General features: G+C 38.3%; 1 protein-coding gene across 1 annotated transcript; it reads right to left on the bottom strand.

The window, feature by feature from the left end:
• Window positions 1-4,355: 4,355 nt before the first annotated feature.
• On the bottom strand, window positions 4,356-15,929 carry LOC120742913 (regulator of G-protein signaling 5-like). The gene is made up of 5 exons (XM_040046425.1): window positions 15,790-15,929; window positions 15,060-15,173; window positions 13,338-13,399; window positions 8,645-8,811; window positions 4,356-7,318 (listed from the first exon to the last, which is right to left on the bottom strand). The coding sequence occupies exons 1-5, from the start codon at window positions 15,831-15,833 to the stop codon at window positions 7,154-7,156; spliced, it is 552 nt and encodes a 183-aa protein (XP_039902359.1). The 5' UTR covers window positions 15,834-15,929; the 3' UTR covers window positions 4,356-7,153.
• Between the last annotated feature and the right edge of the window lie 585 nt (window positions 15,930-16,514).

The raw sequence follows: 16,514 nt of genomic DNA, 5'->3' as shown, positions 1-16,514 counted from the left end.
ACCGCAAATGTCAGGATACCCGAGGATTGACTGCAGACTGGAACAGAGCATTCCTGACTGTAATCAGGAATAATCCTAGTTTCCATACGGATAACTGTGCTATACAGTACACACACACACACACACACACACACACACACACAGTCACTGTTCAGTCCTATTTGCCTAGACAAATAAATTCATGTGAGATAAAGATGTGACCTTAAAGTAGATGATGCAGATATTTCTGCTCAGAGATCTCCTCTCACTTTCTTGGTGTCACATTTTAACACAGTTAGTATGCTCAACATAAGCCTGTGAGCAGGCTAATGTTGAGGTTAGGTTTTCCTAAACCTATTTAATCAATTAATTTTGGTACTCTAATCAAAACAGTGAAAACAAACTAGGTACGAAATAGAAGCTGTATTTGGTACCTATATTTGATGTCTAATAAAGGAGATTGGGTTGGTTCAGACACTTAAATGTGGCAGTTTCTTTTTCATGTAATGAAATCTTCTCTCAGTTGATATCATGGTTTTACCCCAAGTTTCTTTTCCTGAGGTTTTTATTCTGAGGCCCTCTGTACCTGTGTGTGATTCCTAAGCATGATCATTTACTGTATAAATATTTTAAACACAGCTAGAAGTCAAAGTGCACCAGCCACTATCTCCAAAAAGTTGATTCTGTTCATCTGGACGTACCGTTTTGTGGGAGAAACGTTTCGTCACTCACCCAAGTGACTTCTTCAGTTCCTTAATCTTAATTAAGATTAAGGAACCGACCTCCCAGACCATTGTTCCTTCAGTGGGCTGGTTTCAGTCATTATGCAAATGTTCTGTTTATAAGATTGGGGAAACCTGCAGTCAGCTGAGACTGAAGAACTTTTTGGAGATTTACTTTCCTGGATGTTTGAGAATGCATCAAGACACCAGCCACTATGTTTTCACAACTTAAACTGGCTAGAATAATACACCTTGTGTCAGGAAAACAATATCACTCTGTGTACAGTAGCAATTTGATATCATTAGAATTGGTAGTATTTCAAGCACCGATGGTACCTTAACTCCAGTCTTTTATGAGTAGTTCATGTGCACCCAGTTCTGTTTACAGCATCAGACCTAGATGAACGTGGGGGCGGACTGTGGCTAGAAACCCTGTGGGTGCAGTCCTGTCAGCAGTGGATCTCACCGCCAGCCACAGATCTCACTGGGGGATATTGCAGAAGGTTCTATGATTTTCTCCCACAAATACAGATCATTCTTCTTCTGACAAATGTATAAAAAGCCCTGAAACCATGAGAACTGTTTGCCAGAACATTATCAATGTTACAGCCTTCTTTATGAGGAACTAAAGGAGCAATCAGCTTCCTGTGTGCTCACCGATCCTGCAGCACCCACGCCCTCTGCCTTTTAACGATGCTTAAGTAAACATAAACAGCACTGTATAGTTTTATGGTCTTAATCAATCAACAAAGACTATTTTGGACTCTGGGGATTGCAGCTCTGCTTTTTCCCAAGTACGGTCACCAACATGTCCCTAAAACTTCACACAGATCCCACCGCTATAGGTTGAACCTGAATCCCTCAACAAAACATCACATTTTATGTTATATAATTTTCTTTTTTCTTTTCATGTCTGATGACCTTTTTTCCATACTTGGAACTGTCTGGATTCCTTTTTTAACTGCTAATAAGTCTATGAAAACATATCGTAAAACATAAAACGCTGCCAGAGTGAAATGCTATGTCTTGTGGCAAGAGACAAAAAGAAAAAACTAAATATTATATGACAGGTAAAGTAAACTGAGAGTGACAGTGTGTGAAATCAGGGCCAAAGATGTTTGAGTTTTGATCTGCTTACTCATCTGTTTCAGCAGTGATTGTTTGAAAGAGTATTGATAGATCTTTGGCTATCAAATAAAATGTCAGACTTTTAGCTTGCCATGTTTTAGTGCTCAGACTTCAGATACTACAAGTCCGAGTCTATAAATGTGACAGTGTCCCGCACATGTTACAAGCTCAAGAAACATTTGTCAGAGAGTCACTAACCTCCTTTGGGGAACAAAGGCATCTGACCTTTTCCATCTATTTCTAGGAAGCGCGGTAGTGACGGATGCATCCATGCAAGCTTCTGACAGTGTTTGTGTTGGCAGCTAGTTAGTCAGCTGCATCTGTTTCCGCTCTGTTCTTTAGTCATCGCTGATGTTTCTTGGTGGTGCACTCTTTACATGCAGATTCTTTAAAACAACCCAGTCATTCCAAGAAGGGATGGAAGAAAAAGGAAGTAAATATATAAACTAATATGTTTTCCGAGAGTTTTTTGTTTTTCAGTGCTGTTTGTCTTTGACTGTTTCTGTTACATAATTGCAGACACTTTTTTTGGGTGGTCGGTGGGGGTTGATTATTGGCTCTGAACTAAGGCCTTGAAAAACACATTTTTCCCCCTTTTGTTTTATATCAACTATATATCTATTTATATCTATATCTATATCTTTTTGGATTTATGCTCCAACTATTTGATAGGAAGGCGCTACAACCAAGCTAGCAGATATTTGAAACAATGCTTAGGCCCACAACAGGTTCCGTATGTACAGTGGGGCAAAAAAGTATTTAGTCAGCCACCGATTGTGCAAGTTCCCCCACTTAAAATGATGACAGAGGTCAGTAATTTGCACCAGAGGTACACTTCAACTGTGAGAGACAGAATGTGAAAAAAAATCCATGAATTCACATGGTAGGATTTGTAAAGAATTTATTCGTAAATTAGGGTGGAAAATAAGTATTTGGTCACCTCAAACAAGGAAAACCTCTGGCTCTCACAGACCTGTAACGTCTTCTGTAAGAAGCTTTTCTGTCCCCCACTTGTTACCTGTATGAATGGCACCTGTTTGAACTCATCATCTGTATAAAAGACACCTGTCCACAGCCTCAAACAGTCAGACTCCAAACGCCGCCATGGCCAAGACCAAAGAGCTTTCGAAGGACACCAGGAAAAGTATTGTAGACCTGCACCAGACTGGGAAGAGTGAATCTACAATAGGCAAGCAGCTTGGTGTGAAAAAATCAACTGTGGGAGCAATCATCAGAAAATGGAAGACATACAAGACCACTGATAATCTCCCTCGATCTGGGGCTCCACGCAAGATCTCATCCCGTGCGGTTAAAATGATCATGAGAACGGTGAGCAAAGATCCCAGAACCACACGGGGGGACCTGGTGAATGACCTGCAGAGAGCTGGGACCAAAGTAACAAAGGTCACCATCAGTAACACACTACAACGGCAGGGAATCAAATCCCGCAGTGCCAGACGTGTTCCGCTGCTGAAGCCAGTGCATGTCCAGGCCCGTCTGAAGTTTGCCAGAGAGCACATGGATGATACAGCAGAGGATTGGGAGAATGTCATGTGGTCAGATGAAACCAAAGTAGAACTTTTTGGTATAAACTCAACTCGTCGTGTTTGGAGGAAGAAGAATACTGAGTTGCATCCCAAGAACACCATACCTACTGTGAAGCATGGGGGTGGAAACATCATGCTATGGGGCTGTTTTTCTGCCAAGGGGACAGGACGACTGATCCGTGTTAAGGACAGAATGAATGGGGCCATGTATCGTGAGATTTTGAGCCAAAACCTCCTTCCATCAGTGAGAACTTTGAAGATGAAACGAGGCTGGGTCTTCCAACATGACAATGGTCCAAAACACACCGCCCGGGCAACAAAGGAGTGGCTCCGTAAGAAGCATTTGAAAGTCCTGGAGTGGCCTAGCCAGTCTCCAGACCTCAACCCCATAGAAAATCTGTGGCGGGAGTTGAAAGTCCGTGTTGCTCGGCGACAGCCCCAAAACATCACTGCTCTCGAGAAGATCTGCATGGAGGAATGGGCCAAAATACCAGCTACTGTGTGTGCAAACCTGGTAAAGACCTATAGTAAACGTTTGACCTCTGTTATTGCCAACAAAGGTTATGTTACAAAGTATTGAGTTGTATTTTTGTTATTGACCAAATACTTATTTTCCACCCTGATTTACGAATAATTCTTTACAAATCCTACCATGTGGATTCATGGATTTTTTTTTCACATTCTGTCTCTCACAGTTGAAGTGTACCTCTGGTGCAAATTACTGACCTCTGTCATCATTTTAGGTGGGGGAACTTGCACAATCGGTGGCTGACTAAATACTTTTTTGCCCCACTGTATAACTTAAAAAAGAAAAACCAAAATGACAATTTAAAGACAGATGTTTCCTCTTTTATAAGAGATACAGAACACTAGAAAGAGTACTTGCCTTATCTCCATTCAGAGCATCATGGATTTCACTGTTCAGAAAATCTTTACACGTTTAGATATTTACATGTATAAATAAATACATCTTCAGGAATTGTGTGCATATATATTTTTATGTGATTGACTCCAAAACGTACATGCAAGCTACATCCAATAATGCATTGTCAGCACCATTAAAGCCCTTATTGATTTTAATTTTGTTTAATTTTTTTCTATGATGTTGATTGATGACTTCTCACTCTTCAGGTTATGACACCAGACTGGCTAATCTGTGCCATCATGAATCCTTGTCATTCCTCTTTAAACCTGAAAGGAATCTTTGTCAATTTGGTGGTCCGATGCATTTCATAATAACACATTTAGAAATTCAGATAAGCTGAAAAAGTAGAAAATATATCATGCCCGATGTCCCGATCGGCACAATTTTTAGTTTTTCTTTTTTCTTTTGTGATATATTTGAATTTTTGGGAACAATAAGGACTTATGAATGCTGATTATATAATTATATTTCTGTTGGTTATTACATAAATCAAGAGTAAATATCATCACACTCAACGATTGCTACATTTAACTAAATGCATATATCAAGGACACTTCAACATTACACACCAACACCAAATCCAACATTACATCTCATTGTAGCATAGTCTTGTGTAAGTTGGTGAATACTCTTAAGGATAGAAGAGTGACAAATAACTTGTGATTGAAAGTATAAAATGTAGTCTGAAACAGGAAAGTACATATAAGGTTGGCTTTATCAACTGATATTGCATATATTTTTGAATTTGTAATGCTGCTATAAATGTTGCTAACATTACACTTTGATTTTAGGATTTAACTGTGTGCTCCATTCATTATCACAAGATCATTCTCATTAGCCACTTGAGGGATGGTCTAGTGCTGAAAACATGCAAGATCAGTTTCCCATGTTTTTCAAAAGTAAATTTACACTAAAAGCAGATCTGGACCTTTTTATTGACTTGGCTTGCATACATACAGTACAGCTTTGGTGTTGTGACATGGGAAAAAGATCTTTCTTTGTATGAAACCACTGTTCTGTTTACTTCTATTTATGAGATTCCCTCCTACTTGATTTTCCCATCTTAGCAACTTGCACTTAAGTGGTAGACAAGGAGCTCCACCACTTAGCCAACTAGCCAGCACTGTCCTCAAGGATAGCTCACACAGGATACATTACAACCAAAAGGTTGGGTGTAGTGAAAATCCACATTTTTATATCTATGTGAGGGTGAGATAACAGACCAGAACCAAAATAGAAAATAGGTTATGTGATAAACATTAGTCATGCATTGATAGTACTCCACTATGTGAGATATTCTTTTATTAAAAAGACAAAGTATTTGGTCCATGCTACAAATTATTCAGGCAATCAACTGATTCAAAACAGCCAACTGTTTTACTGCCGTTCCACTTTAATTTCCCTTTGTTTTACCTTTTAAAAAGTCATATGCTCTACTTTCCATGCAATAAGGTCTTAAGGGGGGGGAAATCACAAAACACTTCACATATCACAGTCACATCTTTCTGGATAAAACTTTAATGTCTTCTAAAATGATTTAACATTGTTGTACATTTAAGGTGAATCTTGAGGTTTTTTAATAAAAGCAAAACTGCAAAATGTTTTTCATCGTCTTATCTTAAACTTGTGACTTGGTTTACAGTTTTTCTTTCTTTTGAAAACACTCACTATGTAACCACTGAGCGGTAGTGAAACTTGAAACAGGCACTACTCCATTTCAAAGTAAAAGCTGTGTCTTATCACTTTTGCTTTCAAGGCAAACAGTCTATGTTTCCGGTATGGGTCACACTGTTCAGAGTTTCACAACTGCATAATGAGTAATTGGTGAGTGTTTGAGGCCAGGTCGGCACCATGCATGTATTCATGTTGGAACCGCAGCAATATACTATTGACCAAAGATATGGAAGGAGGTTATTGGTGCAGCAATTTATAGCTCTTTGCAACTAATGTCATTTAGCAACGGAAAGCAATACCAATGCGTGTGGTTAGATTTTAGTGAGTAGGCCTTAGCAATTGATTTAATAATGACTGTTAGCAACCTCCAGCAACTTCTTCCTACAACTGCAGTAGGGGAATACTCATTTTTCTCCAGTGACTCAGCTTTATAGATTTGGAATGCCTTAGTTTTTCAGACCAAATGGAGCAGGTCAGAGACAATAAACTTCTCATCTTCTTCCTCCATCTCTTTTACTTTTTCATGCCACCACCATGTGTCAAAAGTGCATGGTAAACAATGGGGCCCAGCTTACACATAATGATAAATCTGTCTGACAAAGTTCCAACACTGTGATGCAAGTAGTAAGTGCAACTATATGTTAGGTTATGTTTATAAGGGATATTTTCAAAAGAATGATTTTCAAATCCCAAACTGAAGAACTAACTTTCTGACCTAGTTAAAGATTTGTCTGGTTTCCATAGAGATTACTTTTACATGTTTTGATATAGATTTAGTGTGTATATTGGTGTGTGTTGGTGCATCCCTGTACTTTTTTCAAAGGAAATTTTGATTTACATTTGAGGTCATGCTAGGAAACCATCAAGTTTTAGAGTCCAAATTTAGGAACGTGTGTGTGTGTGCGGGGGTGGGTGGGTGGAAAGGTGGGGCTATTTGAAAAGGCATTTTTTTCACTTTAGCTGAATTCAAAATGTAATTTTGAAATGTAATATCTATGACATTCACAATTTGGATTTTGGAAAACAAAAGTCTTCCAGATTATAGTTTGCACACACACACACACAGTAGTTTATTATAAATATTTAATCGAAATTCTTCATTAGTTTTCTTTTTTTCAAACCATCTAGCTACTGTTTAAAATCTCCCCACCTACCCACCCCTGCCCTAGCTCCTCAATTTAGTTGACCAGGAGCTCCTGGTACTGCTCAGACCGGAGGAAACGGCCAAAGGAGTCTTTCTCCATGAGGGCATAGATCCTCTTCTGGGCCAGGTCAAAGGTTGAAGGGGAAAGCTCCACCAAGTTCCTCAGGGTCACATCCTTGGTGAAGTGGTCAATATTGACCTGTTAGAGAGATATAAGACAAAAACCAAAATTCTCTCAGAAGCAAGTAAAACTAGGATAAATAAGAGAAGTTGATATAAAATACGGGTGAAAATACGAGTAATATTTTTATATGTTAGCACTAACAGGCAGGCATCTGTATCTGTTTCTATCTAGTCTAACCTCTCATGCAAATATGTTTGCCAAGACGGTAACGGCAGTAACCTGAAATTTTACACTTAAATGTGATGTCACAGTGGCTACAGTCTTTGTTATTTCTAATTTTATAAGATCATCCTGATCAAAAAGGTAGATCTTATGAAATAAAAACAAGTATTTCTAAAACTTGTTCACTCAAAACTCACTTGGAAGACTCAGTCATGGTTTTCTCCATGTTAGTTACGGAGTGTACCAATGGTGATAAAAGCAACAGATAAATGATTCTTTTTTTTTTCTTTGTTGCAAAAGAGAAGAATTACCACTGTTCCAAATGCTGGATTGATTCTCAGTTTTAAAAAGTTTGGTTATAGAAGGCTGATTAATATTATGCTTTTGTTTCTAAATAATGCAATTTGAATTCTGCCTCTAACCAATTTTATATATTTCAGAGCTCTCTGTGGAGTGATTGCTAATCTAGGGTGCTATGTGTTTTGGTTGTCATTCTCCTGCTTTTTGTTTTTTAACTTTTCTTTTATTATTTTCAGAAGTTACTTAATCATTCTTAGCCTGGTTTGATGACTTTTCCTTAAGTGGCCCAAACACGCAAAGATTAAATATGCAAAAAAGTTATGCAGTTGTACCAATGCTGCAAATATTTGTACATTAAGGCTGTTCTGAGTCAAATTTAACCTGTATCTATTTAGATCCACCAGTATGCCTCAAATTGTGGCAAACAATGTTCTTAGTCAGTCTTGAAACTGAACCTGTGGACTGTGGAAGGCAGGCAGAGCACAGAAAACCCACACAGGCGGGGGAGAACTTACAAACACAGAAACGACCCAGCCGGGTTTAAAACCAGGAAACTTCTTGCTGTTTTGGGATAGCACTATTAACTCCACCATGCTGCCTATATCATTATTAAGTATAAAATAATGTTAATATAAAATGATATAATTTAACGTAATGAATTATATTAATAATTGAAGGTTGTAGCGATGGTACTTTGGCATTGTGAAATCAAAAACAAATTCACTCTCAACTTAGGATACAGGATTAATGAGTCATTTAATAATGTCAGATAAACTATTTTTACATTCCAAACAGATCTTTGAAGATTAACTATCTATCATCTCTATGAGGCTGAGCTGATGAAAGAGTAGGGATAGGGAAGTGACATGAGTGCCTGACCTCTCTGGGTCCCTCAGACTGGATAAAGTCTTCGTAGATCTTCTTTGCCTTGGCAGCCATCTTCGCTGGGTTCTTGGTCTTCTTGAAATCCTCACAGGCCATCCAGAACTCGATGTTCTCATCACTGAACTCAGACTGCAGGAAGCTACGGAAGGCAGACAGACCATCTGATAGAGGGAGACATGACAGAGAAGGTCATGAACTGATATGTTATAGGATACAGACTCACAGGTTGTTATCAAAATCTCTCTCCTGGTATGCACTTCACTGAGGAAATATGTTGGCAATTGTAAGCTTCAGTTAAGTTACAGTGACAGCCTAAGTCAAACTAAACATGATTTGAGTATATCCGTTACACTTCAAACATGGCTCAAGAATATGGGTAATGTCATATTCCCGCAAAGACTAAAAAGTTAAAACTGGAAATGAACACCATACAAAACGCATCTTATTTTGAAATGGGTTCCAAGTTTGTCACTTAATGAAGAGACTTTCAATTTACTAACGATACAGAGGAGTCAGCTGTTAAGGTGAAATGTCAGAACAGTACAAAAGGATCTCTGCAAATCACAGTATTATATCATCAACCACTGTGCTTATTAACAGCTTTTGTCCACAAAAAGGGACTAATTAGAGAACAGCTTACATACAGCAATGTAGAAAGAAAGGGACTTACATGTGCTATAATGTATCATTTCTTTTTATTTGATGACTGTACGTAAAAAAACAAACAAACAAAAAATAAATTAAAGGAACAGAAAGCTCCAATGTCATTCTAGTAATGGTGACATTGATAAGGAACACTGATAACAAAAACAAAGAAAAAAACTCAACATGGGTTGTTCTGACAGTCCACCATTAATATAACTTGTGAGAAAACTGTTTGCATCCAATGAAAAAATAAAGACTTCTGTTTTTATTCAGTTTGTTATGGATGGCAGCCCAGACTTAGGAAAAGCTAATAATTTGGATTGTAGAGGAGAAACTCCTCCATTCCTGAGCAACAATGTTTCGTGCTAAAAAATGTAGCCACTTAGGTTGTCTCTAAGAGCACATCCTCTCTAAAGTGACAGGATCTACTTATCAGCTCTTTAATGCTCTTTTATTTAAAAGTGCTAAAATCCATGTGCAAACCCAGACACAGTCGGCAGAACAACACTCCTTGTCAAACAGTAGAAACTGTTTCCGAACAACTCAACGAGCACAAGAAATGGTTCAAAAGGAGTGTTGACCCAGCCTCTAGATTTTCCAAAGACTAATCCCACTGCATATTAACTGAAATAAGTCTGATCCACAAAGGCCCCAACCTTCAGCCCACAAGGCCCAAAGGATCTATTGCCAGAGTCATGGTTTTATGTATGAAAGACTGTTTTTTTGTTAATTTTCACTAAACTTGGGGAATCAAATGCAGGACAGAGATCCAAATGTTTAAGCTCACAATAGCACATTTTTAGCTGATTCTGGTCTCTGTGGCTAATTTCCCACTAGACTGCTTTTGCAGAGCTGGGCTAAATTTTATGAAGGCTTAAAAAGACTTGTTAATACTTAAGAGCCTGTTGCTGCTCGCGCATTAATGCCAAGTGACAGGTGTGTGCTGACTAGCTGTCTGCTGATCACTTCCTCACCTAAGTCACTGAACTGGACCTTTCAACCATGTTTGTGATGTTGGTGTCTTTTGTATGATTTTTCCCAAATTATTGTCATGTGACACATAAGTCTGTGGATGCAGCTTGTGCTAACTTTGCACACCTCCCCCTTGTCCAAATATGGACACTTCTGGCTCCCCCTGCAAAAAGCTGGCAGTGACATCAAACTAAGTCAGTGCTTTAAGGCTGTTTTTCTCAATGCAGTGGGTGATGTCACAGAGGCTATGTCAGTCTTTTGTATAATGCCTGTGGTTACTCCTCTACTTTCTGTTACCACACTCCAGGGAGAGGGTGACAACCATGCCGTCTTTTAGAAAAGGTCAGGCATTTTTCATGAATTAAATCCTAAACCCCCCCACCACCCCCTCAATAACTGACCACTGTTGCTGTTTTTTTTTAGAAAAATATCAGTCCACCTATACTTTTCTAACTGCTACCTGTTTTCCATTTGTCATACGTCTGTTTTTCCCCTCCTGACTAAAACCATAATTAAAGCATTACATAGCAGACACCTCAGTTTCAAAAGCCTTTATTTGACAAATGAAACTGCCAATGTTACACATTCCATGTCTAAATAGGACTTTACATGATTAAGAAGCTGACAGAATTAATTTAAACTGTGCCTAGATTACAATGCATTTCTGTTGTTACTGATTAAAAGCAGATGGATGGTGTATGTTATTTAGTGGGGCTTTACTGCATACATTTAAAAAAAATCCACAAACAATTTAAAAAAAAGCCCCCACAACTTTATAAACATTTAGACAACTACCTTTCAGGAATGTCAAAAAGTAACAAATTGATTATTTATGGACAAATATAAAAGCACTTTGGTTATCACAAAACAATTATCCAAACTAAAGCTTGATAAAACAGCCACTCATTTCCCCGAAGGCCATTGTAGCGCAACACAATGCCTGCAAAAGGTCCCATTGTCTATACAGGCATATGCTGCAAATGATAAGCTTTCTGCTGCGGCCTCAGGCCTTTATCTTCAATCTAAATGGCTAGCTTGATTAAAAATAGCACAGAGTCCTAATCAAGTTGTTGCTTTTTCTTTTTTTGTCTTTTTTGGAACGAGTACAAGGGCACACAAAAAGCAAAGCGCACATGCACAGGCACAAGTTTGTAAATGAGAGCTGCAGCGACCAAAGAACACAGCCTCGTGTTTAGTGTTTGTGTATCGGCCTTTGACTCGAAACTCATGAAATTAGTTTTATTAAGCCCCAGTGAACCTTCTTGCTGATAGTAAGTGAATCATTCAGCAACACGTTTAAAAACAAAACCCCTAAAAATGAAATTACTGTAATTTAAACCAAAATACTATGCCACCAATTAAACCCTTTTTATGTCAAGTGTAATCTTTTTTTTTCCTTTTTTACAGGTAGTTATGCATTATGTATTTTCTTCATAATATTGACTGTTGTGCGAGGGCGTTGGTGGTGGGGTTGTGGGGGGCAGAGTGTATCTCTGTGCATGAGAGAAAATAATTCATTTACAATCCCAGGGGACTTAACAAGGAAAAGCCATAAAGACTAATGTTAATGCAAAATATCATGTAGATAAATAAGCACGGTGTGACAGTCAGCGGCAACTGCGCAATAAATCAGTGCTGCTGGAATCACTTAGATTGCTCCCTAGAGATGTAACCAAAACACCCATAACCTTCCTGGGCTGGTATACACATTTATTCAAGCATGCAAACACTGGAGGAACGTACATCTCTCTGCCCCAGACGGTGCTGAAGGAGCCACTTAGAAAGGTCCATTGCCCCTCCACTGAGCTCGGTAGAGGAAATGGTTCTCTGTTCACGTATCAGCAACATCTGTATCTAGGGTTTGTTTTAATGCGCAGGGGCCACCTAAGTGACTTATTAGCTGGGGAGTTTACACGTAGTACTAAATACCGCTAACCATTAGAGTTAATCATCAGTCTTGCTGGCTCTCAGGCTTTCTGTTCACTTTGCGAGGTAAACAGCCGAGCCAGAAATTGAGTGTTTGCTGCGCATGGTGACTGTAAATATTCTTTTCCCTTCTTCTTACATTTTTCAGCATCTACGCCAAAAACTCTCTTTATATAACTCTGTCCCCTGCAAATTATTTCATTATGTGTATTATGTGTTTTTTTTGGATAGATATATAATTAGATAAATGCATTTTATCCCCTTTATAAAGATTTAAAGATGTTATATAAAGGTTTTTTATTCATATTTCACCAAGCTCCTGCTACCCATAGTGTACTGTAAACCCATGCAGAGTGAGCACATAATATTGGATGAGATAAAGATCAAAACCTTATCGTCACCATCTCTCTTATCCAATTAAAACACCATGGCCACATGTAGGTCTTAAGCACACACGTTTGCTGTCATGGAAACCAAAGCCTGCTAGCTGTACTGTTTCTGTTTAAACTGTCTTGCAGACAGACACCAGACCTCAAAGAAGGCATGTTTTCACCCTTTGACACTGATTAAAGTTAAACTACAATGATAGCTCTTACATAATGGAAATGACAGCTTTGGACAGAAGAAAATAATGATGTTCTTCAGGCTTCTCTATGAGTACAACAAAGCAAATTCACTGTGTGGTGCACGTAAAAGGGTATCTTTACTTGGAAAATGTTCAATTTTGGGATTTCAGAAAGCAGAATTGTTGGTGTGCATTTCTGGCTTTGCTGAAAGACTTGTGAGGTCCAATATCAAGAAGCAACAACTTTCATTTTTTTTTTTGAAAAAACACTTTAGAGACCAAACACTTTTTAGTAACAGCCACATCCACCTATTCATGCGGTGCTTTATTTAACACCTCTAAGCCCTTTCTATCTGCCACACACACATTTATAAGGAGACGTCAGGGGCACTACTTGAACATGTGGACTGGAGGAGACCTTCCAATCCACTCGAGCCACAGATGTCACATAAAAAAATAAAACTCAGCCTTTTACAAAAAATAGGCAACAACAAAGTCCCCTATTACAAGAAACGCAACAAAACGTTCAGCTTGAGGTTAAGAAAGTGTAAGTGTGAGAAATAGAGAGGGTTGACCTACAGCTGTTGTTCAGGACCCGGTCCAGACTCTCACGCCATTGAGAAGCCTCTTCAGGAGCAGGCCTGTGTGCACAAAAACGCCTCTTTTCAGTCAGGAGGAAAAACAGTGTAAAACTTACCTCAGGAGCTAAGAAGGCTTTCTTTACAGTCTTTAGCTGCCATGTTGTTAGTGCTTGAAGCTTACAATTTAAACTGCAAAAAAACAGTTATTAAGGTAAACTTATGGTACAAAACTGCTTCCTGCACAATGCAGAGACTGCTAAGTGGCAGTAAAGGTGAAATGTATGTATTTATTAATAATCAGGAAACATTTCAGCCTTCTCACTGAATAACTGTACAGACACCTTTGTACATGAGTGCTGATCCAACCCAAAACAATCCTTGACTTTGAGAAATCTCACTCAGACTCTTTTTTTAAAGCAGCCGGTTAGACGTAGATCGTTGTTGATCAACACAGGTGTTAATAATCACAATAATTAAGGCTCAGACCTAAAAAAAAATGCTTCTTTAATTCTTTAGTGTTTGCCTTGTTTTCCTTTGAAAATGGTTGGGGAAAATAAAAATGACTGTCAACAGACACCAAGTAAACCTCTGATGAACTGTTGCCAGACAGCTTCAGAAAACAGGCTATAAATATTCAAACACATTGTATTGTCCTGTATTGTTCTGTATTGTCCTTGTCTGAAAAAAGCCAGATGAAAGCTTTTGAACTGAGTTTGCACTATAAGATTTCACATTTCTGCAGAGGAAAAATAGACCGTCTATGGCTGAATCTTTCATCGTCATTTCCACTGAGCTCCAACTTTAAACTCATTCAAAGTGGACTTTTATTAAAGAAATTGGACAAAGAAGTCAGATTGTGAAACAATGCTGCCTTCCAGTCACCTTTTTAGGGAGCATTTCCAAAGCAGCCTGCTTTTTTTTATGGGGGAAAAATAGTTGGAATAGCTAGTGAGTGACACCCAATCTGTATCTTTAAAAAAAAAACAAAGGAAAAAAAGTGTGCTTCAGAAAAAATGAGGGTTAAGAATAAATAGTAAGAATTCAAACCAAAGCTTACGGAATAACGAAACATAAATTCGATTTTCTCGATGATATAAGGAAAAAAATGGAGTTCTGACAGCTCAGGCAGGAGAGCTGCTGCGACTGCTGTCAGCCAAACTAAACAAAAAGGTCAAAGGAGCTGCAAGACAAATTTATAATAAATAAACCCAAATAAAGCTTCTGCCACAGCCACATAAACCTTCCTCAAAGCTACACTGTGGCTGGTTTTTAGGTGGTAAAAAAAAAAATCATCATGCTTTTACTGACACAAGTCAAGGTCTTTCTAGTCTAGTTATGCTACAATTTATTTAAAACATTTTCCATTATGTTAAAAACAAACATTAAAGGCAAAAGTTTCCCTTACAACACCAAAAATCTAGGTGTACAGTAACAGAAGACAAATAAACACAAAAAACCGGCATAATTTAGCATCTCATACATATTTTACCACTACCACAGTCTGTTCAAGGCAATGCATTTGAAATCTCAAGCTTTGTACTGTCACACTCCCAACGTCTGAGCCCACTCAATGTCTGGGGAGGTTTCACTTGATCTCCACATCTTGTACCTGCTTGGGGCTCTGTTCTCCCGCTTTACCATCAGTTATCTGGTTAACAGATAATCAGGAAAACACTACCCACATCACAGACATTCAGCCCTCGGAGGGAAAAACACTCACTTCTGGAGCTTCTCCGGTTTCTTTTCAGTCTTCTCAGGGTAGGGGATGATGAGGTCGATGGCATTTTCCGGCTTCTGCAGTAAGACTCCTAATTTCGACTTGATCTCCTTAGCCCTGAATGACAGAAAGAAGAACGGGACAACAACGCTTTAACATCTAACAGTTCGGTCCAGATGCTTATCAAATTGTGACACTGTGATAAGTGTCATCCTCTATTTGAACAGGACACTGACATTACACTCACAAGTAAAAATCTGCTTTAACAATCAGTGTAACACAGCTTCAGAAATAAAGCTGCTAAAACTGTTAAAAAAAATAAGTCAGGAACAAAACCTAAAATCCAGGTCTTGTTTTTACTTTAGCATTTACCACACTTTTTTTTCTCTTTCTCTCATTAAGCAACATGCCTGACCTCCTTCAGTGTTTGAATGCTTAAGCAATACACTATTCATTTGTAAAACAATAAAAGCTTTAAAACAAGTAATGTACATTATTCTCTGTGTCAAAAAGCCTGTTTAAAAATAATTTATAGGAGGCAGAAAATAGACCAGAAAAGTAAAAACTTATAAAGTGAACTTCTTTTTGCTTTAAAGTGCTTTCCAGTGCATACTGTTAACTTTAATGGCACAGAACTCCCACAAACAGGTTACAATTTTAGTCAAACTTTGCGGGATCCAAACCACATCACAGCAACACACTATTAAGATGTAAGCAATGATTCAGTACTCACCTTTCGAGGCAGGTTTGGGGTAAAGCGGCTAATCCTTTGCACATTTTCCAGTGCTTTCAATTGCAGTAAAGAACAAATTCAGTTTTCCTGTTAACCCACAGTCACTCCAGGGTTCCTTTTCCTTTCTGACTCTGCCTTTCAGCACATAGGGAGCTTTATACAGACGCCTTTTGGGCTGCGGGCCAACAGCTAAGCCAATCAGACTGGAATGTGTACTGCACGGGTAGCCTGGCTGAGGAAGGGTGGGTTTTCAGATGTGAATGGCTCTTTGCTTTGAGGTTTCAATTAACTGGTCCAGATACAGAAAGGAACATTAGATTTCACTGATTTAAAGTTTATGTAACAGGGATCTGAAGGTGCTAATCACGGTGTGGTTCCCATCTTGTCAGTGTGTTTATTTTATTTGCAGTGATGCATTTGAAAACAGTTCTTCTGGATTTTGTATTTATAGTTCCTGTTATATTTGTTAGTACCAATTTGTTTTCTGATCCTATTTACAGGATGTTTTTTATTTTTATTTTTTTTTACCATTTTACACATTTCTTTTAATCTGACACATGAGCGTGGCTAAGAGTGAATGTGTTTACAGTTCAATTGAGTTCTTTTTGTATATCACAAATCACAATAACAGTCTGCTCAAGGTGCTTTATGTTGTAAAACCCCCACAATAATACACTATGCTATTGTTTAAAACTATAAAACTATAATGTATAACTTAACTGCGA

Source organism: Simochromis diagramma, unplaced genomic scaffold, assembly GCF_900408965.1.
Source record: "Simochromis diagramma unplaced genomic scaffold, fSimDia1.1 OVJJ01000553.1, whole genome shotgun sequence".
NCBI classification, from domain to species: domain Eukaryota; kingdom Metazoa; phylum Chordata; class Actinopteri; order Cichliformes; family Cichlidae; genus Simochromis; species Simochromis diagramma.
The sequence above is the reverse complement of the archived record's forward strand: the minus strand, read 5'-3'. Positions and strand labels throughout refer to the sequence as shown.

What these genes read in the sequence shown, in the direction of transcription:
- LOC120742913 (XM_040046425.1), bottom strand. Translation starts at nt 15,833, where the DNA reads ATGTGCAAAGGATTAGCCGCTTTACCCCAAACCTGCCTCGAAAG. An exon ending in CCCCAAACCTGCCTCGAAAG is followed by an intron (nt 15,174 to 15,789) that starts GTGAGTACTGAA and finishes TCTGTCATTCAG; the next exon opens with GGCTAAGGAGATCAAGTCGA. An exon ending in CCGGGTCCTGAACAACAGCT is followed by an intron (nt 8,812 to 13,337) that starts GTAGGTCAACCC and finishes TCCCTCTATCAG; the next exon opens with ATGGTCTGTCTGCCTTCCGT.